General features: G+C 41.6%; 1 protein-coding gene and 2 long non-coding RNA genes across 9 annotated transcripts in view; 2 read left to right on the top strand and 1 right to left on the bottom strand.

Moving 5' to 3' along the window:
* The window catches only part of LOC127009875 (receptor-type guanylate cyclase Gyc76C-like), a 183113-nt gene that overhangs the window by 75371 nt on the left and 82338 nt on the right, over nt 1-25404 (top strand). For all 7 annotated transcript variants that reach the window (XM_050883356.1, XM_050883352.1, XM_050883357.1 and 4 more), the window contains 3 exons: nt 13738-13899; nt 16546-16695; nt 23137-23202. In XM_050883356.1, coding sequence (XP_050739313.1) covers nt 13738-13899; nt 16546-16695; nt 23137-23202 — 378 coding nt within the window. The remainder of the gene's footprint in view (nt 1-13737; nt 13900-16545; nt 16696-23136; nt 23203-25404) is intronic.
* Nucleotides 2294-5056, bottom strand: LOC127009876 (uncharacterized). Its single transcript, XR_007762499.1, has 3 exons — nt 4934-5056; nt 2918-2937; nt 2294-2707 (listed from the first exon to the last, which is right to left on the bottom strand). It is a non-coding gene; the product is annotated as an uncharacterized LOC127009876 (long non-coding RNA).
* Nucleotides 5463-6888, top strand: LOC127009877 (uncharacterized). The gene is made up of 2 exons (XR_007762500.1): nt 5463-6328; nt 6476-6888. It is a non-coding gene; the product is annotated as an uncharacterized LOC127009877 (long non-coding RNA).

Here is a 25404-nt window from a genome sequence, read left to right on the forward strand (position 1 = left end):
CCCTCATAACTGATAAGGCTTTGGTAGAGGTTGTATTAGTATTGCCATGGGTAGTTTTATGAGGCTAGTGATAGTTTGACAAGGCTTCTGCACTGTGAATCTGAAAAAAAACATGAGAACCCGTCTAACCTCCTTTGTGGCCTTGGGAAATATATATATATATATATATATATATATATATATATATATATATATATATATATATATATATATATATATATTTTTTTTTACAACAAAGGAGACAGCTCAAGGGCACAAAAAAGTTAACAATAATAAAAAAAAGCCCGCTACTCGCTGCTCCCAAAGTTTGTTAGCCGACAAGCTTAGCAGAGGTTGTGTTAGTATTGCCATGGGTAGTTTTATGAGCCTAGTGATAGTTTGACAAGGCTTTGGTAGAGGTTGTTGTGTTAGTATTGCCATGGGTAGTTTTATGAGCCTAGTGATAGTTTGACAAGGCTTTGGTAGAGGTTGTTGTGTTAGTAATTACATGGGTAGTTTTATGAGCCTAGTGATAGTTTGACAAGGCTTTCGTAGAGGTTGTTGTGTTAGTAATTACATGGATAGTTTTATGAGCCTAGTGATAGTTTGACAAGGCTTTGGTAGAGGTTGTTGTGTTAGTAATTACATGGATAGTTTTATGAGCCTAGTGATAGTTTGACAAGGCTTTCGTAGAGGTTGTTGTGTTAGTATTTACATGGGTAGTTTTATGAGCCTAGTGATAGTTTGACAAGGCTTTCGTAGAGGTTGTTGTGTTAGTATTGCCATGGGTAGTTTTATGAGCCTAGTGATAGTTTGACAAGGCTTTCGTAGAGGTTGTTGTGTTAGTATTGCCATGGGTAGTTTTATGAGCCTAGTGATAGTTTGACAAGGCTTCTGCTCCGTGAATGTGAAGAAGGACTTGTGAGAACCCGACTAATCTCCTTTTGCTATGAGAGCCGAAACAGTTTGAGAATATGGGCCATGTTCAGCAGGAATTGGGCGTCGTATTAGTCTTCATTAACAACACTGTGGCTGAGCTGTTCTTTTTGGCCCTTTTTTCAAGGCGTGGGTAGTTGGTTTTGTTGATTTTGTTTTATGTCACTTTTTACGACTCAGTTTGTAATACGTCAAATGTGAAAATCCAACTCTTCTAACTAACTGTGCCCCAAAAGTGGAATTAAAGTGAAAAGGAATGAGAAAGAAGGGAAGTAAGGAGAGAGTGAGGAAGGGTAGAAGGGAGAGAATGGGAAGGAATTAATGAGGGGAGAAGAGATAGGAAGAGAGGGAATGAGTGAGGAAGGGAGAGATGAAGAAAGAAAGGGAGAGAGTGAAAAGGAAAGAAGGGAATGGGAGTGAGGAAGGAAGGGAATGAAAGTGAGGGAAGAAGTGAAAAAAAGGGAGTGCGGAAGGAAGGGAGGAAGAGAAAAAGAAAGAAAGGGAGAGAATGAAAAAGGAAAGAAGGGCATGGGAGTGAGGAAGGAAGGGAATGAAAGTGAGGGAAGAAGTGAAAAAAAGGGAGAGCGGAAGGAAGGAAGGGAGAGAGGAAGAAAGAAAGGGAGAGAGTGAAAAAAAGGAAAGAAGGGAATGGGAGGAAGGAAGGGAATGAAAGTGAGGGAAGAAGTGAAAAAAAGGGAGAGCGGAAGGAAGGGAGAGTAAAAAGGAGGAAATGAGAGTGAGGAAGAAGAGAAAAAGGGATGTAGGAAAACGTCAAACTAGCCACATAACTTAACTCCTAATGTGATGTTTAAGAAATCCAGCGATGGGCGAAGGAAGGGACGTCGGTTTGTGAGGAGGCAACGGAAGCTAAATAGTCTCCCTCTTTTATATCTTTTATGATGACCTTTAGCATAAGATACGTGAGAAAGTACTTATCTTCTTACATTCTCATTTCCTGTTTTTCGTTTATTTTCAGAAGCACGAGATAAGTAAAGAAACGTTTTTATTTATTTTTTTAATTTCTTTTTTATGTACGGCAGAGGAAACGGCTCAAGGGCAGACACGTAAAGAAAAGAAAAGAAAACAAAAAAAAACAAAAAAAACAAAAAACGGCTCATCACTGCTCCTGTAAAAAAAAAAAAAAGAGAAATGAGCTGCCAAGAGAGAGAGAGAGAGAGAGAGAGAGAGAGAGAGAGAGAGAGAGAGAGAGAGAGAGAGAGAGAGAGAGAGAGAGAGAGAGAGAGAGAGAGAGAGAGAGAGAGAGAGAGAGAGAGAGAGAGAGAGAGAGAGAGAGAGAGAGAGACCTATAATTTCATGGAGTAGCTAACCTAATCAATAAACTAATTAGAACATTGCTTTTAGAGAGAGAGAGAGAGAGAGAGAGAGAGAGAGAGAGAGAGAGAGAGAGAGAGAGAGAGAGAGATTCCGGATTGAGAGGTTGGTCTCGAAACTCCCCTTCTGCTGTTCTGTCTCTCTTTTGTTTTCTCTCCTGACATATTTATTGAGAAGCTGGAAATTGAGAGAAAAAAAAATATGCAGCGGAAAATTTATTGACTTAAGAAACAAAAAAAAGATAGAAGAAAATGATAAGAAGGACGAAATTTTATCCTGCTGTCCTAATTTTTTTGTGTTTTTTCTTTATATGTTATTAAGAGACACGAAACTGAGGAAATAAAAGAATAGGAGAGAGTATGCAATGGCCAGTACACAGCCAAGCACACAATTGACAAGACTTTCGTGGGAGTTGTGGGGATTTGCATTGGTAGTTTTATGACCCTGGTGGTAGTCTGACCTTTCTTCTGTACCTTGAACCTAAAGAAACACACATTTGCCAAGGCTTTCGTAGGAGTTTTGGGCATTTGTATTGGTAGTTTTATGACGCTGGTGGTAGTCTGACTCTTCTTCTGTACCTTTAACCTAAAGAAACACACATTTGCCAAGGCTTTCGTAGGTGTTTTGGGGATTTGCATTGGTAGTTTTATGAGCCTGGTGGTAGTCTGACCCTTCTTCTGTACCTTGAACCTAAAGAAACACACATTTGCCAAGGCTTTCGTAGGATGGCATTTCCAGGGTAGAATTAGAGTGACCCTGGTGGTAGTCTGACCCTTCTTCTGTACCATGAACCTAAAGAAACACACATTTGACAAGGCTTTCGTAGGAGTTTTGGGCATTTCCAGGGGTAGTTTTATGACCCTGGTGGTAGTCTGACCCTTCTTCTGTACCATGAACCTAAAAAAAAAGAAGAAAATGATAAAGGAAGTGAAATCATCTGCTGCTGTCGTGTCTCTTTTGCTTTTTATCTTCACATATTTATAGAGAAAATTGAGAAAAGTGAGAGAGAACGATAATCATGGAAAAAAAGTAAGAGAAAGAAAAGAGAAATCTGCAGACTTTTGATTATTTCTTTTATTAATAGTCCATTTTTTATAGCTACTTCTTATGCTCCATTCTTTTAATACTTGCATACACTTTTTCGTCCTCCATAACTGCCTCTTTTATGATGTTTTGAGAGAATTGAAGAGAACGAGAACGGAGAATCAAAGGAATATTCATGCTCCATTTATATACTCTCGATGTACGTACTCCTTTTTTTATAGCTACTTCTTATGCTCCATTCTTTTAATACTTGCATACACTTTTTCGTCCTCCATAACTGCCTCTTCTATGATGTTTTGAGAGGATTGAAGAGAACGAGAACGGAGAATCAAAGGAATATTCATGCTCCATTTATATACTCTCGATGTACTCCATTCCTTATACTCCTTCTTTTATTGTCAACTTTTTATGCTCCATTCTTTTAATACTTGCATACACTTTTTCGTCCTCCTTAACTGCCTCTTTTATGATGCATCGAGAATATGGAGGAGAACGAGAACGGAGAAACAAAGGAATATTCATGCTCCATTTATATACTCTCGATGTACTCCATTTTCTTATCCTCCATTTTTTTTATAGTCAATTTTTTATGGTCATTGATTACACTTTTTTTTACATTAAAGGAAACAGCTTAAAAGAATATTCAACTCTTTTCATATCCTTTCGGTGTACTCCATTCCTTATCCTCCTTTTTTTTTTAGTTTACTTTTTATGCTTATTTAGTACCCTCTTTTTTACAGCAAAGGAAAAAACTCAAGGGCAAAATAAAGGAAATAATAATGATAAAAAAACAGTTACTCATCGTACTTACATATACTTTTTTTTTTTTTTACAGCAAAGGAAACCGCTCAAGGGCAAAAAAAAGAGATTATGAGAAAAAAACCGCTACTCATCTTACTTCCATATACTTTTTTTTTTTTTTACAGCAAAGGAAACAACTCAAGGGCAAAAAAAAGGGAAATAATGAAAAAAAAAAGCCCGTTACTCATCTTACTTTATACTTTTTTGATACTCCATAATTGCCTTGCCTTTGTGGACGAATAATTGCCTTAACTTTTCTGTACAACGAATTTCTTTAATGGAGGAGTTGCACAAATTACGTTAACTCCCCTCCGTATCGTAATCATCGGGGAGAGAAAATGGGATCACGTTCATTATCATATTTTACCAAGCACTATTTTTTATACGCGAATAGAGTTTAAGGAACGAAGATTAAAACGACCTTGATGTTTTTAGCGAGAGTTGGTAATTAGCGTATGTGTTAGGGCGCACGTCATCTGGTAATAATAACAGAAAGACAAATAGTTGAAGAATGTGGCGTCAAAAGCAGGAAATAGAGAAGAATAAAAGACCGAGGGAGAATAATAGGAAGAGAAAGATAAAGAAAGAGAAGAAAAGGGCGAAGAAGTGAGCATTTGGAGTCTGTCTGTCAGTTATTATCCTGCGTATCTTCAACAATTATAAAAGATACACAAAGAACATGATAACTCCACAGGAACACACGCAAACATATTGGGTCATAGCCTTCAACATTCCGGGGCCCAAGTACACACACATTTGACAAGGCGTAGGAGTTTAGGGCATTTGCATTGGTAGTTTTATGACCCTGGTGGTAGTCTGACCCTTCCTCTGTACCATGAACCTAAAGAAACACACATTTGCCAAGGCTTTCGTAGGAGTTTTGGGCATTTCCAGGGGTAGTTTTATGACCCTGGTGGTAGTCTGACCCTTCTTCTGTACCATGAACCTAAAGAAACACACATTTGCCAAGGCTTTCGTGGGAGTTTTGGGCATTTCCAGGGGTAGTTTTATGACCCTGGTGGTAGTCTGACCCTTCTTCTGTACCATGAACCTAAAGAAACACACATTTGGCAAGGCTTTCGTAGGAGTTCGGGCATTTCCAGGGTTAGTTTTATGACCCTGGTAGTAGTTTGACTATTCTTCTGTACCATGAACCTAAAAAAAAACACTCATGAAAACTCGATTGATCTACTTTATGGCCTTGGGAAATAGTTTATGTGAGAATTAGAAAGATAAACAGGAATACACGGGAACACTTAAGACGAGAAGGTTTGAAGGATGTGGAGGAATTGACAAGTCATCTTCATTTTTTTTTTTTTTACAACAAAGGAGACAGCTCAAGGGCACAAAAAAAGTAAACAATAATAAAAAAAAAGCCCGGTACTCGCTGCTCACAAGAAGAATCCAAAGAGGTGGCTAAAAAAAAGTAAAGTAGAAGAAATTAATAAGAGAAAACAACACATGCTAGAACTCACAGAATAACGTAGGCCTTCCCGACACCTCTCCACCCGAAATTGACCTCTCGTGGCCACTCTGCCCTACTGTCTTGCATAGGAGCAGTTCTGGAGGCCTTCATTGTTTTAATTTGTCTTTGCCCTTGAACTGCTTTCTTTACTGTAAAAAAGTGCAATATCACACACGGAGTCAAATAACCCAGAAAGTTACATAATAGAAGTTAAGGAGACATGAAAACTACCAAAACTACACTAGACTACACTTGAAGGAATAAGGTTGTGAAAATAGGACAAATACACATGGATATGATTTGTAAGAAGAATACACAGGAAAACATAGACATACATTTTTAATACACTAGAATACATACAAGAACGTAATAGATAAAAGGAAGATACGAGAAACCGGAAAAAAGGTAGCAATGAGAATATTTGAAGCAGGAAAAAAAGGAAGAATATAGAGGAATAGGAGAGAGGACACAAGGAAGAAAGAAGAATAAACAAGAATACGAGGAACAGGGAAAAAAGTAAGAATAGACAATACGAGAAACAGGAAAAAGTAAGAATAGACAATACGAGAAACAGGAAAAGTAAGAATGGACAATACGAGAAACAGGGAAAAAAGTAAGAATAGACAATACGAGAAACAGGAAAAGTAAGAATGGGCAATACGAGAAACAGGAAAAAGTAAGAATAGACAATACGAGAAACAGGAAAAGTAAGAATAGACAATACGAGAAACAGGAAAAGTAAGAATAGACAATACGAGAAACAGGAAAAAAGTAAGAATAGAAATAAAATAAATAAAAACAGAGAAACGAGAATAAATAAAATAGAGAAAATACGAAACAGGAAATAAATAAAAACAGAGAAATACGAGAAACAGGAAATAAATAAAAATAGAGAAATACGAGAAACAGGAAATAAAGTAAAAAATAGAGAAATACGAGAAACAGGAAATAAATAAAAACAGAGAAATACGAGAAACAGGAAATAAATAAAAATAGAGAAATACGAGAAACAGGAAATAAATAAAAATAGAGAAATACGAGAAACAGGAAATAAATAAAAATAGAGAAATACGAGAAACAGGAAATAAAGTAAAAATAGAGAAATACGAGAAACAGGAAGAAACTAAGAGGAGACAAGAACACAAGGATAGAAAAGGAAGAAAAGAGAAAAATATGATAAACAGGAAGGAGGAGGAATAGATAAGAATACAATAAACAGGAAAATAACAGGAAATGAAACGAAGAAGATAAGAAAACTCAAAGGTCAAGAACACACACACACACACACACACACACACACACACACACACACACACACACACACACACACACACACACACACACACACACACACACACACGAAACTAGCAAGAGAGAAAAAAAAAAAACTAGCAGACACTTTTATCTTTTTACTTTTTTTTCAATTTACAACGGTCGAGTTTTTTTTTAATTCTTTTCTTTATTGTATTCTTGGTCTATTACTGCTTTGCTTCTGATATTTTCTCTCTTCTCGTTATATCACACACACACACACACACACACACACACACACACACACACACACACACACAGCAAGGCATTAAAAGTCTCTTGATAATGGACAGTGCTACACCAGAGGACTTCAACATCTGTATAATAAAATCAACCCTTTTTTAAGAGATACCAGCTATTACCAACTCAAAGACCAACGACCGCTTCTAGGAGGGAGAGGAAGGAAGCAGGAAGGAGAGTAATGATAACAGGAAATGAATGGTAGATTTGATAGATAGAAAGAAGCAGAAGAGAAAGAGGAGAAAGTGAGGAAGCAACTTGTAGGAAAAGAGATAACAGGAAGGGGGATACAAGGGGAGGAAAAATTTGGGGAAAGAGGAGAATGAAAGCAGGAAGAGAAGTGATTGTGATATTTGATAGAAAGAAACAGAGGAGGAGGAGGAGGAAGGGGAGAAGAAGATGAGGAAGCAGCTTGTAGAACAGAAGAAGGAAAGCAAGAGGAAAAGTAATTAGTAGATGTGATAGAAAGAAACAGAAGAGGAGGAGGAGGAGGAGGAGGAAGGCGAGGAGAAAATGAAGAAACGGTTACTAGGAAGAGAAGGAAAGGGGAGGGAAAGTAATTGGATGAGGTGAAAGGAAGAGAAAAGAACGAATAGTAGATTGATAAACAGAAGCAGAGGAGGAGGAGGAGGAAAAGAAGAAGGGAAAAGAGAAAGAGCCAAGAGGAGTAAAGGGAAGAAAAAGTGAGAGGAAGTTAAAAGCAAGAGAGAAAAGATTTGATTGAAGAAACGAGAGGAGGAGGAGGAAGAGGAGGAGGAGGAGGAAAAGAAGAAGGGAAAAGAGAAGGCAAGAGGAGGAGTAGGAAGAAAAGGTGAGAGAAAGATACAAGCAAGAGAGAGATTTGATTGAAGAAACTAGAGGAGGAGGAGGAGGAGGAGGAGGAAGATACAAAACTTAGAGAACAAAAAGTATCGTAAAAAAAATGAAAAAATAAAATAACTTCGAAACACCACAAAAACGCACTCCAGACCCACACACAAGAACATACTACTACTAAACATAATGTAAAGAAGATGCTATACAAGGAGGAGAGGAAAGCGCACGAGGGCAATCCATAGCAGTTATTTGTGAACCCCAAGACTAGACCACGGCGTTCCAGGAGCATGACGCGTCCAGAACAGGAATGCGGACTATCAAGTAATGCCTCCACCTCCACCACTACCTCCACCACCACCACCTCCACTACCTCCATCACCACCACCACCACCACTACCTCCATCACCACCACCACCTCCACTACCTCCATCACCACCACCACCACCACCTCCATCACCACCGCCACCAATACTATCATCATATCTTCATTCACCACCACCAACACCATTTCTACCACCACCTCCACTGCCCTAATCATCACCACTTCTAATATTACCAACATCACCACCAATAACAACACTCACCACCACCACCACCACAACACTTGTCACAACCACCATTACTATATCAACCACCATTATTACCCCAATCCACTAACCACCCTCACCCTCACCACCACCACCACCACCACCACCACCACTGTCAACAGGTACACACACACATGATTGGTGCAAAAAAGGCAGGTGTGAATTGTGGACAGGTAATTCTGGCATGGGTCTTCTTCTTCTTCTTATTGAGCCTTTTGCGTGGTATGTGTAGTTATAAATAATGACCTCACGAATAGTTGGAATTAAATGAGGAGGAGGAGGAGGAGGAGGAGGAATGAATGTTATTGTAATGAGGGAAGAATAGAAAGAGAATGAAGAACAGGAGTGAAAATGGTGAGAGAGAGAGAGAGAGAGAGAGAGAGAGAGAGAGAGAGAGAGAGAGAGAGAGAGAGAGAGAGAGAGAGAGAGAGCGTAGTATTGGTATGGTAAATATAAAAAGGAAGAAAAAGAAGAAGAAGGGAGGGAGGGAACGGAAAGCATGAAGAAGAAAAGGAAGAAATGAAGGAGGAGGAAAATAATGAAAGAGGAATAAAGAGGAGGAAAAGGAAGAGAAGAAGGTGGAGGAGGAAGTTAAAAAGGGAGGGAAAGGAAAGCAGGAAGAAGAAAAGGAGGAAAATAATAAAAGAGGAATAGGAGAAAAGGAAGAAAAGGAAGAAGAGAAGGTGGAGGAGGAAAGAAAAACAGAAAGAAGAAAAGAAGGAAGAGGAGAAAAAAAAAGAGGAATAGGAGAAGAGGAAAAAAAGTAAGAAAAGGTGGAGGAGGAAAATAATAAAAAGAGGAATAGGAGAAAAGGAAGAAAAGGGAGAGAAGAAGGTGAAGGAGGAAATTAAAAAGGAGGGAAAGGAAAGCAGAAGAAAAAGAAAAAAAAAAGACCTAATTCAGCCCAAACACCTGCCTCTCACCTTAGTAATTTCACGTCTCCGTCAGCTCAGGTGTAATTTGGGGGCTAATCACACCTTTAAACTCAGGGGTGCGAGTGGGCATGAAACTCCAACTCTTAGCTCTTTTTCTTTCTGACTTCCACCCTCATATTTGCTTGGCAGGTGTTGTTACGTTTTATATACCTCGTTAGTATGTGCCGTGTTGTGTTCATGGTGTTTTTGTTTTATTTTATTGCTTTACTCGTTTTCTTTTTCTTTATTTTCCTTTTTTCTAGCTTTTTTCTTTTTCCTTTTTTTCTTTTTTCTCTTTTTAATTATTTTTTTCTTCTTTTTTATTTTCTTTCTTTTTTCTTTCTTGTCTTCCCTTTTCTTCCTTTTTTACTTATTTTCCTTCTTCCTCGTCTACTACTACTACTACTACTACAACCACTATTACCACCACCACCACCACTACTACTACTACTACTACTACTACTACTACTACTTCTACTTTTTTTTCTACTACATAAATGATACCTCCACCCATGTTTATTTTCCTGACACATAATCATGGAGGGCTCCATAGCTTGAAGGTCATTAGCCCAAACTCTGTTCGCTAATGACTGTGGCATCCAACCATATCACTAATACTACCTGACACTAAAGCACCCATCATCTATTACGTCTAGATCCCCCTTTCCTTCCCTACTTAAGTCACTCCCGACCCACCCTAATGTCACTCTCCACCACTGTGGCTTCATAGTCCATATTGGAGATGTTGGTGGCTTTTGGGCCAGAGTGTCTGGTGCCCCTGAGACATAGGATGGCCGACCTGAGCAGGGAGAACGAGAGGCGACACCTCATCCAGGCGACAACGTGACTCCTTGGCTGATGCTTCTTTTCTGAGATTAGTTCCGCGAGGCGTGCGTAGAAGCATTGGGCCCTGGGACCCATCCCGCCGGATGTGGTGAAGACGAGGGGGGTGAAGCTGCCCTGATCCACATGTTGGATTCTTTCACCGGATGCTCTTGTCTTCTCCTGCTCGTTCCTGTGGTGGGCGGCTTGCAGGGGCAGCTCACGGTGACAGGCAGCCATCGGGTCGAATATGCGGATGTCCATGAACGCCCGCTGTCCGCGCACCCAGAATCCGCGGGCACTTACATCAACCCGTGCCTCCTGTGAGGTATTGGCCGTCCTGTACCGAAGGTGTTCGCCGTCCAGGGGAAGCAGTGCCGGCTCGGTAGTGACGTCTTGGCATACCTCCCCGAGCATGCTGGCTGTCAGATCCCTCACTTCATCGTGTCGAATACAGACGAAGCCTCCTTTTTTACATGTCATGGTGTGGGTGACACCATTTGGTGATCCACATGCACAGAGATCAGGCAGTCCCTCAATCGGCCAGCCATATCTCAGAGCAATGACGTCGACAAATTCTTGTTTGTTGAGGCTGAAGCCCTTTGCTCTGATTGGTAATGACGTTAGCCAGTCTACTACTACTACTACTACTACTACTACTACTACTAGCTGCGTGTTCCTCCTGATAAGACCATTAGTTAAAGCACCTTCTAAGCAAACTTCAACGTCATAACAACACGTCGCGATAATGAAGGTGCTGATGGTGCTGGTTCAGGGCCATTAAAAGGTGATGAAGAAGGTTCTCTCTCTCTCTCTCTCTCTCTCTCTCTCTCTCTCTCTCTCTCTCTCTCTCTCTCTCTCTCTCTCTCTCTCTCTCTCTCTCTCATTCCAGGCAATATTCTAATTAGTTTATTGATTGGGTTAGCTATTCCATGAAATTATAGGTCTCTCTCTCTCTCTCTCTCTCTCTCTCTCTCTCTCTCTCTCTCTCTCTCTCTCTCTCTCTCTCTCTCTCTCTCTCTCTCTCTCTCCCTTTCTCATTAATGCCCATCAGAGAGAGAGAGAGAGAGAGAGAGAGAGTAATAACATCTACGTAGTTCCCAGCCTCTGCTTTTTTTTCATCTTTGTTTTGTATATATTTCTTTTTCTCTTGCGATCTTCAAAATAAAACATGACACAATATTTTATCTTCTCACATTTTCGTTTCCTGTTTTTCGTCTATTTTTGGAGACGCAAGATAAGCAAACGTTTGGTGTTTTGTGGTGTGTGTTTGTCTGTTTTTTCATATTCTTTCTTTATCATATGTTTTTCCTATTTATTTCATTACCTAATGTTGTATAGAGTCCAAGGATAGGGGAGAATCATGACTTCTTTCTTTTTATTTCTTTTATTTCTTGTTTTTTCTTTCTTCTTTTTTCTCTCTGTTTTTTTCTTGTCTTTTTCGTACATTCCATCTTCCCTATTTACCTTTCTTTTTTCTTTCTTCTTTTTTCTTTCTTCTATGTTTCTTCCTTTCTTTTTACTTTCTGTTTTTTCTTGTCTTTTTCATGCATTCCATCTTCCTTATCTATCTTTCTTTTTTTTCTTTCTATACCTTATTCTGTCCTTCCTATCCGTTCGTCTCTTGCTCTCTTCCTTTCTTTAAGCTATTCTTCCCACCTAACTTTCTTTTTTATGATTCTTTCTTTCTTCATTCCATCGTCCCTACTTTTCATTTTTTCTTTCTTTCTTCCACTCTCTTCCTTCCTTCATTCCGTCCTCCTCCGTTTCTTAATTTTTTCTATCTTTATTGTATTCTTCATTCCCATCTTTTTTCATCCTTTCTTTCTCCATTTCTTCTCTCCGTCCTCCTTACTTACGTGTCCTTATCTTTTTCTTTCTTTCTTCCTTCCTCATTCAGTCCTTCCTACCTTGTTTCTTGTTTCCATGCTTAACTTCCTTTCTTTTTTCTTCCATATTTCATACTACTTTCATATCTTTCCTTCTTTCTGTTCTTTCTTTCCCTCTATCATTCTTTTTTAATTCAGTCTCCTCCCTCCTTTTTCTGTTCTTCCTATATATCGTTCTTTCTATATTTCTTTCTACATTTCTTTCTTTCTTTCTTCGTCTTTTCTATCTTGATGTATTTGTTTTTTTTCCTTTTATGTTTTTTTTTTAACCTTTCTCCTTTATTATTTTTCATGTTTATTTATCCTTATCTCTTTCTGTTTTTTTTTATTTTTCTTTATTTCTCGTGTCTCATTTTCTTCCTCCTTAGCTTATTTTTGTTTAGACCTCAATGGCCAAGAAGTGTAAGAGTTTTCTATCCCTGCGCGGCTGTTTATTTGTGTGTGTGTGTACAAGTGTGTGTGTGTGTGTGTGTGTGTGTGTGTGTGTGTGTGTGTGTGTGTGTGTGTGTGTGTGTGTGTGTTTGTGTACAAGTGTGTGTGTGTGTGTGTGTGTGTGTGTGTGTGTGTGTGTGTGTGTGTGTGTGTGTGTGTGTGTGTGTGTGTGTGTGTGTGTGTGTGTGTGTGTGTGTGTGTGTGTGTGTGTGTGTGTGTGTATACTTTGTCTGACGTAAAACTAGGTATGGATTGTACACACACACACACACACACACACACACACACACACACACACACAGACAGACTCTCTCTCTCTCTCTCTCTCTCTCTCTCTCTCTCTCTCTCTCTCTCTCTCTCTCTCTCTCTCTCTCTCTCTCTCTCTCTCTCTCTCTCTCTCTCTCTCTCTCTCACACACACACACACACACACATCCTCCTTACCATCCTTTGTCTGTCTGTCGGTTTATGGGAAGTGTGGGAGATAAACTTTGCTCTTAAGAAATGTTTAATTGAGGTTCTGTTGAAAGTGTGTGAAATATCTACGCATTAGACATTATATATATAGTTGATTTCCTTTTCTGTCTTTTTATTTATCTTTTTTTTAAATGATCCGCCTATGGCGCCGGTAGGCTCTCTTGGTGGCGTCTACTGATAGGCCCCAGTCCATTATGGCACAGGCAAGTATTTATAATGGCGCCATCTTGCTTGGTTCATGCTGCCCCCTGGAGCTCACTTTTATCATCTTTAGAGAGAATCTGGAGTCCGGGTTGATGGGTGGTCACCAGGACAGCATGTGGGTAGTCTCCGGCCACTCGGCGGTGACTGAACACTGTTAGCTTGTAGCGGCGGGCCGGACACGAACCTTGATGGCTGACCATTCACCCGCCGCCTCCTCGTTAATAGTATTATTATGATATTTATTATCGTTGCGTCTTCCCACTCAAATTCTATATTGATATTTAAGGTCTATATTTGAGACGTTAATGTGGTTATTATTAGTAGTAATGTTCATAGTATTGTTTTATCACCTTTCTGTCTTCTCACCTGGGCTTCGAAAGTGATGAGAAATACCTTATTTTAATTATCTCCTTTTTTTATTCTTTCTTTCCATCTTTCCTTACTTCAGTTCCTTCCTTTTTTATCCTTCTTCTCTCTCCTCCCCCGCAGTCTGACAGCGACGAGAAGTACCTGTTCGTGGGCTTCCTGCCGACGCGCCAGGGCGATCGCATGGAGCGGCTGGGCATCAAGATCCCCGGCGCCTTCACCTACTCGGCGGAGCGCGTCAACGAGAAGGGAGTCCTGCCGGAGGGATACAAGCTGAAGTTCGAGGTGAGTGCCGGGGGCGGCGGTGGAAAAAAAACCAACAATACTAATCCTTTGAAAACATCTCTATTCCTTTACATTGTACTCCTTTATCGTGACAGCATGAAGCGGACAGATAGATAGATAGAAAGATAGCTAGGTAAATAGAAAGTAAGTTAGTGAGAGAGAGAGTGTGGTGGGGAGGCGTTGGCTGAGTGGTTAGCGTGCCGGCGCCGCGTCCGGGAGATCCAGGAGGGACGCGGGTTCGAATCCTGGCCGCCACACAGCTGGGATTTTTCAGTCACCGCCGAGTGGCCTAAGACTACCCACATGCTGCCCTGAAGACCACCTCAACCCGGACTTTACATAGATTACCTCTCCAAAGAGAGGCTCAAAGATGAGCTCCGGGGGGCAGCATGAGACACAATAAAACACTCACCTGCGCCACAACGGGCTGGGCCGACCATCAGGCCCCACCCGTGGAAAAGCCTAACGGCGCAATAGGCCGCGATGTAAAAAAAATATAAAAAGTGAAAGGTGGTGATTGAGGTGATGTTGAAAGTCTTGTAATTCTGGGAGGGTTACAATGGTGATGATGGTGATGAAAGTGGTGGTTCTGTGGTGGTGATAGTGGTGATGATGGTGTTGATATGATGAAGTGGTGATGGTTGTGGTGATGGTGATGAGTCTAGTGGTTCTGTGGTGGTGATGGTGGTGGTGGTGATGATTGTGATAGTTGTGGTGATGGTGATGAGTCTAGTGATTCTGTGGTGGTGATAGCAGTTGTAGTGGTGATGGTGGTGGTGGTGATGATTGTGATAGTTGTGGTGATGGTGATGAGTCTAGTGGTTCTGTGGTGGTGATGGTGGTGGTGGTGATGATTGTGATAGTTGTGGTGATGGTGATGAGTCTAGTGGTTCTGTGGTGGTGATAGTAGTTGTAATGGTAATGGTGGTGGTGGTGATGATTGTGATAGGTGTGGTGATGGTGATGAATCTAGTAGTATTGGTAGTTGTAGTAGAGATGTTGGTGGTGGTGGTTAATGTGAAATTGTGTGGGTTGGTTGTGGTTTGGTGGTGATGACGGTGGAGGTGAAGGCGGTGTTGCTTAATGAACATAATTTGAACAGGTAAAAGTCTTAATCAACAATGAGGTTACCTGCCTAAGAGGATTATAATGTCTCTTTGATTCTTTGTCTTTCCCTAAATTAGAAAAAAACTACACTTACTTTTTTTTTTTTACTTTTATTCCTTTTTTTTTTCCCCTTCACCTAAATTCCCTTCCGGTTTACCTTTCACGTCCTCCTCCTCCTCCTCCTCCTTTCGCTCGTAACTCCTTTTCCTTATTCTTTACTTCCTTTTTTTCTCACCTTTTCCTTCATTTTTCTTCCTCCCCGTTTTCCCATGCACCCTTTTCATCCGCTTCTTTTCTCCTCCTCCTTCTTTGCTTTTCTTTCTTCTTTCCTTCTTTCTTTTCTTTTCCTATTTTCTTTCAGTTTCATCCTTTCCTTCTCTTCCTCCTTTTCTTACTCTTCCTCCTTCTCCTGTGATTCTTTTCCTCTTTTCTCCTTTCTCTCCCTTCCATTCTCTCACTCTTTTCATTCTCCTTTCCTTCCTTCTTTTTCCCATCTTTTTCATCATCAACCATTCTTCTCCTCATCCTTCTCCTTCGTTTCTTTTTCTCATTTCTCTTTTCTCTCCCTTCCATTTTCTCATCCTTTCCATTCTCCTTCCCTTCCTTTTTATCACCCTTTTCATCCTCTCCCATTTCTTCTCCTCTTTCTCCTTTAGTTCTTTCACTCCTTTCTTCTTTCTCTCCCTTCCATTCTCCTTCCCTTCCTTCTTATTCTCATCCTTTTCGTCCTTTTCCTTTCTTCTCCTTTTCTTTGCTTCTTTTGCTCTTTTCTCCTTTCTCTTTTCCATTTCCATCCTCCTTCCCTTCCTTTCTTTAATCATAATTTTCATCCTCTTCCTTCTCTTTATCTTCACCACATTCTCTTCCCCTTGTTATCCTTTCTTCCTTCTTTCTTTGTCCTTCTGTTTCTTATTGATATTTGCTCATTTCTTATTCCCTTTCCCTGTTCCCTGTTTCTTCCTTTTTCTTTTCCTCTTTCCCCTGTTACTCTGTTTCTCCTGTTCGTGTTTCCTTGTTATTCTTTCTTCCTTCCTTCTTTCTTTATACTTTTCTTTGATGATGTTTCTTCCTTTCTCTCTTTTAATGTTTCTTTTTCCTTGTAGTTCTTCTTTCCTTACAGATCTCCTTTTTTTGCATCTCTTCTTCATTCTTCCATCCTTCCTTTCTTTCTTTCCCTTAACTTTCCTTTCCCTTACTCTTCGTTTTTTTTACTTCCGGTTCTCCTTTCTTATAATTCTCCTTTCTTTGCAGTTCTTTTCCTTTCAGTTTTCCTTTCTTTGTTCTTTTTCTCCCTTATTGTTCATTTCTTTTCCTCGCAGTTTTTTCCTTTCTTCCAGCTTCTCCTTTCCTTCAGTTCTCCTTTCCTTGTATATAGTTCTCCTTCCTTCCTTTCTTTCCCTTAACTTTCCTTTCCCTTACTCTTCGTTCTTTTTACTTCCAGCTCTCCTTTCTTGCACTTCTCTTCCTTGCCGTTCCCCTATCTTCCATCCTTCTCTACAACGTTCCTTTCCCTAAATGTGCCTTCCTTTTCCCCTCCAGTTCTACGACACGCGCGGGGAGGAGGTCATGGGCAGTAGCATCATGGTGGACCTTCTGTGCCGCAACGTATCCGCCGTCTTCGGCCCGGAACACACCTGCTTCGTGGAGGGCACCATCGCCGAGGGACACAACCTTCCCATGCTGTCCTACGTGAGTGTCGGGGAGTGGGAAGTTTGCCTGTGTCGATTTGCAAAGACGAAGGAGAGACATCGAGGGAAGGAAGGATGGGAGGGAGGGAAAGAGGAAGGAAGTCGCAGCAACATAGAAAGTTTGTCTGCCTTCAAATTCTTCTTGATGTGACCCAGTTAGAGTGTATGACCCTTGTTCTCAAAAGTTTCGGGGCCTACACACCCACATTTGGCAAAGCATTCGTAGAGGCTGTGTTAGTATTTCCATGGGTAGTTTTATGAGCCTAGTTAGTTTGACAAGGCTTCTGGACCATGGACGTGAAGAAACACTACACAAACTGACTCATCTTTGTGGTCTTTGAAAATAGTTCTTGGGAGAGCCGAAAGCTTTGACAGAGGTTGTGTTAGTATTTCCATGGATAGTTTTCTGAGCCTAGTGATAGTTTGACGAGGCTTCTGCACCATGAACGTGAAAAAAACACTCATTAGAACCCGACTCATCTTTGTGGTCTTTGAAAATAGTTCTTGGGAGAGCCGAAAGCTTTGACAGAGGTTGTGTTAGTATTTCCATGGATAGTTTTCTGAGCCAAGTGATAGTTAGACGAGGCTTCTGCACCATGAACGGGAAAAAAACAAACACTCATTGAACCCGACTCATCTTTGTGGTCTTTGAAAATAGTTGCTGGGAGAGCCGAAAGCTTTGACAGAGGTTGTGTTAGTATTTCCATGGATAGTTTTATGAGCCTCGTGATAGTTACAAACACTCATTGAACCCGACTCATCTTTGTGGTCTTTGAAAATAGTTCTTGGGAGAGCCGAAAGCTTTGACAGAGGTTGTGTTAGTATTTCCACGGGTAGTTTTATGAGCCTCGTGATAGTTTGACACGACTTCTACACCATGAACGTGAAGAAACACTCATGAGAACCCGAATAATCTCGTTTCTGGACTTTGGAAATAGTTAGTGTAAGAACCGAAAGCTTTGGTAGAGGTTGTGTTAGTATTTCCATGGATAGTTTCATGAGCCTAGTGATAGTTTGAGAAGGTTTCTGCACCATGAACGTGAAGAAACACTCATGAGAACCCGACTAATCTACTTTGTGGCCTTTGGAAATAGCTGTTGGGAGAGCCGAGGGCGGGCCTATGCATCGCTCTCTGACACCGTTGCAAGCTTAAAAATAGCTCTGCATATGGTGAGTGGTCTCCTGTACCCATTTATCTGTTCCCTGGAGGTGATGTATAGTAGTAGTGGTAGTAGTAGTAGTAGTAGTAGTAGTAGTAGTAGTAAGTGCTGACCAGTTCTATACCACGACCCTTACTTAGAAGCCTCGTATAAGAGATGAGGAAAGGCCAAGAAGGGAGAAAGGGAAGGAGATGAGGGATTAAAGAAAGCGAGAGAAGAGGAGGAGGAGGAGAAGGAGGAGGATATCAAAGGGAAGAAAGATTGAAGAAAAAGTGATTGAAAAGACATAAATAACTTCAATGTTAGAGAGAGAGAGAGAGAGAGAGAGAGAGACTTAGTGATGGAAAAGACATAAATGAGTTCGATGTCAGAGAGAGAGAGAGAGAGAGAGAGAGAGAGAGAGAGAGAGAGAGAGAGAGAGAGAGAGAGAGAGAGAGAGAGAGATGAAAAAGACATAAATGAGTTCGATGTCAGTGAGAGAGAGAGAGAGAGAGAGAGAGAGAGAGAGAGAGAGAGAGAGAGAGAGAGAGAGAGGGGCTCGACTATCACCCACTTAGTGTCTGGATCCTCTTCAAGTGGATGATGATATTTTGAAAACACTCCCGAGTGCTTCACCCTGTCGCGTGCTGGCCAGGCGTACCCCCCCCACCCCCCCACCCCCACCCCAGCACCCAGCCCCCGACCCTCACCCGGATCCTCACAGCACCCATAAACAGCAGACCACTTTGTACTCATCACTCATCCACCATCCACACGGCACGCGCATCCACACCGAGGCATATATGGGTGTGTGCGCTAACGGTATGGTTGGCACGCCTGACTCACCGCCTTCCCTGTTTGTTTATGTTCGCTTCCAACTCAAGTGTTTTACAAAGTGGCTGAATATTCGCTTTACTCGCCTCCGCCGCCCTCCACTTGAACCCTAGAGCGAGAAGATGAACTTGTGGAGGCATTTTATTGTTTAGAGAAGCGGGGAAGTGTGTAGGAGGAGAGATAAACTTGTCGGCGGTTAAGTTGCAGACAGGTTGATATTCCCAGACACTTCAACCGCTCACACCAACTACTTCCAAAGGCCAAAAAGGAGATTAAACGGGTCCTAATGAGTGTTTTTGTTGGTTCTAGGTGATGAAGATGGGTCAAACTATCACCAAGGTCATAAAACTACTACTGGAAATCCTCACAGCTCCTACGAAAGCCTTGTCAAATATGTGTTTCTTTAGGTTCATGGTACAAAAGGGTCAAACTACCACCAGGGTCATAAAACTACCCATGGAAATGCTCAAAGCTCCTACGAAAGCCGTGTCAAATATGTGTTTCTTTAGGTTCATGGTACAGAAGAAGGGTCAAACCACCACCAGGCCCACAACACTACCCATGGAAATTCTCAAAGCCTGGTACAGAAGAACGGTCAAACTATCACCATGGCCACAACACTACTCATGGAAATTCTCAACGCTCCTACGAAAGCCTTGTTGAATATGAGAACTTGGGGACCGACATGATGAAGAATATGACGAGTTTGGGGCCTCTGGTGTAGGCGGGAAGTGCTGTTTATGGGGGAGATGAATGCGTGGCTTGTCTGTCCGTCTGCCTGTCGGGTTTAAGGAGTGTGGGAAGAGACGGGCCACTCAGGAAGGGCTGAATTTAGGTCTCGGTTTACAAAGTGTGGAATCTCTTCTCTGAATCACCCACAAGTAGATGTTTCTCGGCTTAATTACAAGGGAAGTTTCGATTGCTGGATTTGAACTGACTTATCCTCTTTATCTTCTACATATTCATCTACTTTTTTCTCGTTCGTGTTCTTGTTCTTGTTTTTGTTTTTTCTTATTTATTTTTCTTCTTCATCTTTTTCTTATTTTTCTTCTTCTTCTTCTTCTTCTTCTTTATCATCATTATCTTCTTTGTCTTCACCTTCATCTTTTTTTCCTTCTGCTGCTGCTTATTTTCTTCTCCTTCTTTTTCTTCTTTTCTTCTTCTTCTTCTTCATCTACTTCTTCTTTTTCGTCTTCTTCTTCATTTTATTCTTATTATCATCATCCTTAAGTATAATTTTGACACGCCATCTTAAGAGCCATTATTTTTCGTAAGAGTTATACATTTAGTTGATATTTTTTGCATTTCTTAAGGCTTTTTCATCCATAAGATCTTTCCATCCTTGTTGCTTTTTAAATTAATGTCCCTGGAGATATCAATAATTTTCGCGTGTTTTATTTCTTTTCTTTCCTTCCATTTCACATTCCGATTCCCCTAAACTTTTTCTCTAGATTTATTTTTATTTTATTTTACTTTATTTTTTTTACTCAATACCGTTTTATAATTCCATGTCTGCTACCTCCTTCCTACGACTTGAACACTTTTAAGAGGGGGACATCAGGACACCTCAAACTGCATGCGACCATCCACTTAGAATTCTTCCACTATCATCTATGTTGGAACAGCGCTAAAACCTTGTCCTTCTGCTGTTTTTCTTCTTTTTTTCCCTTTTTGTCCCTAAGCTGCCTCTTTTATGTCGTACCTTTTATCGTGTTGGATGGCGTACTTAGAGAGTTAAGGTCATACTTTAAAACATTTCGGGGCCCAAACACACCTATTTGACAAGGCTTTCGTAGGAATTTTGGGGCATTTCCAGGCGTAGTTTTATGACCCTGGTGGTAGTTCGACCCTTCTTCTGCACCTTGAACCTAAAAGAACATCCCCTCTTTAACCTTTAGAAATAACTGATGCGAGAAACGAGTGTCTTATAATACCGGCCTTAATTTTTCTTTAGGTGCATTAACTTTCCTCCTGCACCGCCTCCTCTCACAGCAGGACGTAAGGGCCGTGTTCTCAGACGCTGCCGCCTCTCACGTCGACTATTTCCAAAGGCCGGAAAGGAGATTAATCTGGTTTTCATGAGTATTTTTTTCCACATTCACTGTGCAGAAGCCTTGTCAAACTATTACTTGGCGTATAAAACTACCCTTGGAAAATCCTCCGTTGGCTACACCCTGTCTAGTAGAGCTGTGTGTGTGGTGGCCCCCCCCCCCCCCCCGCGCGCACACATGAGGTGCATACTCCATACGGGGGCGGACAAGGCCCCTGTATATGGACATCAGCTGTGGGAGGGGAAAGAACTGGCAGAGACGATACAGAACGCCCAACCTCGAGGAAGCCGATTTAATAAGAGGAGATATGACCGAGAATAGTGTAGAAGAAGGGGACAGCTGTGGGTTGTCGAAGAATAGGGATAGGTGTTTGGAAGATTGTGTCGAGTTGGCAAGTCGAAGAATTGAGTTTTTTTATGCATTGATGGTCACCACGTTCCTCCTACCCCATTCGGAAATGGTAAACAGTTAAAGCTCTACAGCGTCCATCCTTGAGTCCTGTAATTCCTGTTGGGAGGGTCCCCTGTTAAAAGATGATGAGTAATGCAAAGTAGGGTCACCGGCGTAGGAGTGGAGATCATTAATGAAAAACAGAGAATAGGAGATAAAACAGAGGCCTGCGGGACACCACTGTTGATAGGTTTAGGGGAAGAACACTGACCGTCTACCACAACAGAGATAGAACGGCCAGAAAAGAAACTGGAGAACAGGACGAGGAACAGAATCCATAGAATGTTTGACTTCTCTGAACTACTTGATTACATGCGTCCTTGTTTTACTTCTTTAAATTCGTCCTTGTTCTACTCCTCTATTCTACTTCATTAAATTCATCGCTGTTCTCTTCTCGATTAAACTCTCCTCCGCTGACTGAATTAACCTCTGTTCTCTGATTGGGTCTGATGCACCGAGGTACTTTTATGGCGCTGGCTGGTGGTTAGTGTTTCATCCTGCACAGCCACACTCTGCGGTTCGAATCCAAAAGGAGACGCCCGTACTTCATATTTATGGGAAGAGAAGACAGACCAATGAAAACAACAAATATGTAAATAAGTAAACGATGATAAATACAATACTCGTAACATACTGGTTCTTTAAAGTCAGATTTCACCTTCTAACCTTTCCTTATTTTCTCCACCCGCGTTAAATGTACTCATACCCCCCCTGCCCATACCCTCACCTCCCCATGCCCCTCACCTGCCCCGTGCCCCTCACCTGCCCCGTGCCCCTCGCCTGCCCCGTGCCCCTCACCTGCCCCATGCCCCTCGCCTCCCTACCCGGTTTCCACACGCACACAAACACCATTCTTTTACCCTTTTTAAATATGTACCCACCTGCTTTTTTCTCAGTGGTTACCTTGATCCGCTACCTTTATCTCGGACCTTAATTAAGTGCACCTTTTTGACTGTTCTTATTATTCTCTACACACCGTCACCTGCTCCGGTTTTTTGTTTTAGTGATTCTATATTCATACATTTACATTTTTACCCATGTATATACACGCCCACGGTATTACGGACCCGCTCAGTACAAGTATATGGCGCTGTCGATATCTGTGCAGGTGGACAGAGAATCGAATCTTTCAGTCGCTTGTGCTCCCTGTCTTCCTGTGTGGCTGTGAGGCATGGACACTGAATAATGACTTGGAGAGGCGGGTCGATGGCTTAAGGGTACATTCCTAAATAATCTGTACTTCGTTTTACCTGCATTATTACATTTACACACCTCGCTTATTTTTTCGCTAATCTTTTACATATTCTCCTCGCCTATTCTTTCCGTTCCAGCCGCAGTGTTACGGCAGATTGTTTAAACGCGGTGTTGATATTTATTAAGACTTACCTGGCTAGCTTGGGTTTTTAGGTCCAATTTTTAACATACCCTTAAAACTGTACGTGGGTCATTTGTTACACTTCTCCACCCGAAATTGACCTCCTGGCGCCTCGCTCTTATTTATTTTGTCGGAGCAGCGTCTAGAGCGCTTTTTTTTCCCCCTTGAGCTGTCTCCCTTGCTGTAAGATAAAAAAAAAAAAACCACCTAACCCACCTGTAACTGTCAGTCGTCTTCCTTCATTATTCCTGTCAATTAAAATACCTTTACACCTGTACGCGGGTCACCTGTTAATCACCCACTCACCTGGACGGCTCTTCACCTTCTCTGTATGCGATTGGTCACCTGCTCCCGCTAGTCTTCCGGGTTACGTGTGCAGGCTAAGCTCTCACTTTCCCCTCTCTCTCCCTCTCTCCCCGCCTCTCCCTCGCCGCCACCACCACCATCACCGCCGCTGCCGCCACCACCATCACCGCCGCTGCCGCCACCACCATCACCGCCGCCGCCACCACCATCACCGCCGCTGCCGCCACCACCATCACCGCCGCTGCCGCCACCACCATCACCGCCGCCGCCACCATCACCACCTCCAGGGCTGCACCAACGAAATAGCCTCCAAGTTCAAGACCTTCGTGAGGACCAACCCTTCGGAAATCTACGTAAGTGTTAAGAGAGGGAATTTGTGTTGTTTGTTTTTTTGTTTTTGTTTTTGTTTTTTGTTTTTCTTTTCTCCTCCATTTTACTTTTTTTTTTTTACTTCCTTCTCGTTCTTGTTCTTCTTGTTATTGTTCTTGCTTCCATTTGTTCTCTTCTTTCCTTTTTATTTATTTTATCATGTTTTCTTTCTTTTATTCTTCATTTTAAATTTTTTTCTTTTATACCATTTTACTATTTTCTTTCATTTATACTCCTTCTCTTTGTCTTCTTTTCTTCATACTCCATTTTACTCTATCTTTTTCTCTCATACTTTATTTTACTCTCTTCATTCTTTTATACTCCATTCTACTCTGTCTTCCTTCCTTTGTACTCCATTCTACTCTATTTCTCTTTGTCTTCTTTTCTTCATACTCCATTTTACTTTATCTTTTTCTCTCATACTTTATTTTACTCTCTTCATTCTTTTATACTCCATTCTACTCTGTCTTCTTTTCTTTGTACTCAATTCTACTATTTTCTTTCATTTATACTCCTTCTCTTTGTCTTCTTTCCTTCATACTCCATTTTACTTTATCTCTCTCTCTCTCATACTTTATTTTACTTTCTTCATTCTTTTATACACCATTCTACTCTGTCTTCCTTCCTCTGTACTCCATTCTACTTTTTTCTTCTCTCATTTACACTCATTCTACTTTGCCTTCTTTCATTATTTTATACTTCATTCTCCTACACCCTCTAACCAACTATTCCTCGCCTTTGCTCTCCCTCTCTCTCATCTTCCTCACTCTCATCTCTAAGCTACACTCCTTACCAAGAAATCCACCCTTCATCTATGACCCAAACACACCCACCAAGCTTAATTCTCTCATCACACACCCTATCTTTCTTCTCCCCCCGACCTCCCCCCCACCCCCCCACCCCCATACACCAACCCTAACAAACTCCTTTTAGCCTCAACCCTTTCCCTTCCCACATAAACACTTTCCAACATAAACTCTTCCCCTTACTCCTTCTCCTTTTTTCTTCTTTTTTTCTTTTTCTCCCTATTCCTCCTATTATTTTTTTTTTTCATATTTATCTCTTCCTCCTCCTTCTCCTCCTCCTCCTGCTTCTCCTCCTCCACACATGGCTATTTTACTATCTCCCTCTTTCCCTTCCTCCTCCTCTTCCTCATCTTGCATTTCCCACACCTTCATCTTCGCTTCCTTCTCCTCCAACTCCTCCTCCTCCACCCCCCCAACCTCTTCCCCCCTTTCTTAATATTCTTCCTCCTCCTCCTCACACACACACACACACACACACACACACACACACACACACACACACACACACACACACACACACACACACACACACACATCAACACTAATCCTAACAAACTCTTTATAGTCATCAAACACAATACCCTCTCCCTTTCCCATCCCACACACTTACCACCCAACATACACCTCCTCCCACACACCCACACACTATCCATCTACATTACCCCCCCCCTTAACCTAACCTAACCACCCCTCTCTCAACATCACCCACATACAAATCCTCCCCTGACACCCACACCCACTCCTACACACACACACACACACCAACCCCACCTTCTCTCTAACCTAACCACCGCTTCTCACTTACATCAACACCCCCTTTTCCTTTCTTTATCTTGAACTGAAGTTATTGTTTTTTTCTGTTTTAGGTTCAATTCTTCATTATATTTTGTTTCTCCGTGTTTATAAGTTTTCCTCATCATCCCCACACACATCAACACCGCCCCCTAACCTAACCTAACCTAACCTAACCACCGCTTCCCACTTACATCAACAGTATTCAACACCCCGTTCCCTTAGCCTAAACCTAACCACCTCCTGCCATACGCTTATATCAACACCCTTTCCCTTAACCTAACCTAACCACCTCTTCCAAAATCATGCCCTCACACACAACACCCCCTTCCCTTAACTTAACCTAACCTAACCTAACCACTGCTTCCCCACACACATCAACACCCCCTTCCCTTAACCTGACCTAACCTAACCACTGCTTCCCCAAACACATCAACACCCCCTTCCCTTAACCTAACCTAACCTAACCACCTCTTCCCCCATCATCCCCACACACATCAACACCCCCTTCCCTTAACCTAACCTAACCTAACCACCTCTTCCCCCATCATCCCCACACACATCAACACCCCCTTCCCTTAACCTAAC

Source organism: Eriocheir sinensis, chromosome 42, assembly GCF_024679095.1.
Source record: "Eriocheir sinensis breed Jianghai 21 chromosome 42, ASM2467909v1, whole genome shotgun sequence".
In the NCBI taxonomy this organism is placed as follows: domain Eukaryota; kingdom Metazoa; phylum Arthropoda; class Malacostraca; order Decapoda; family Varunidae; genus Eriocheir; species Eriocheir sinensis.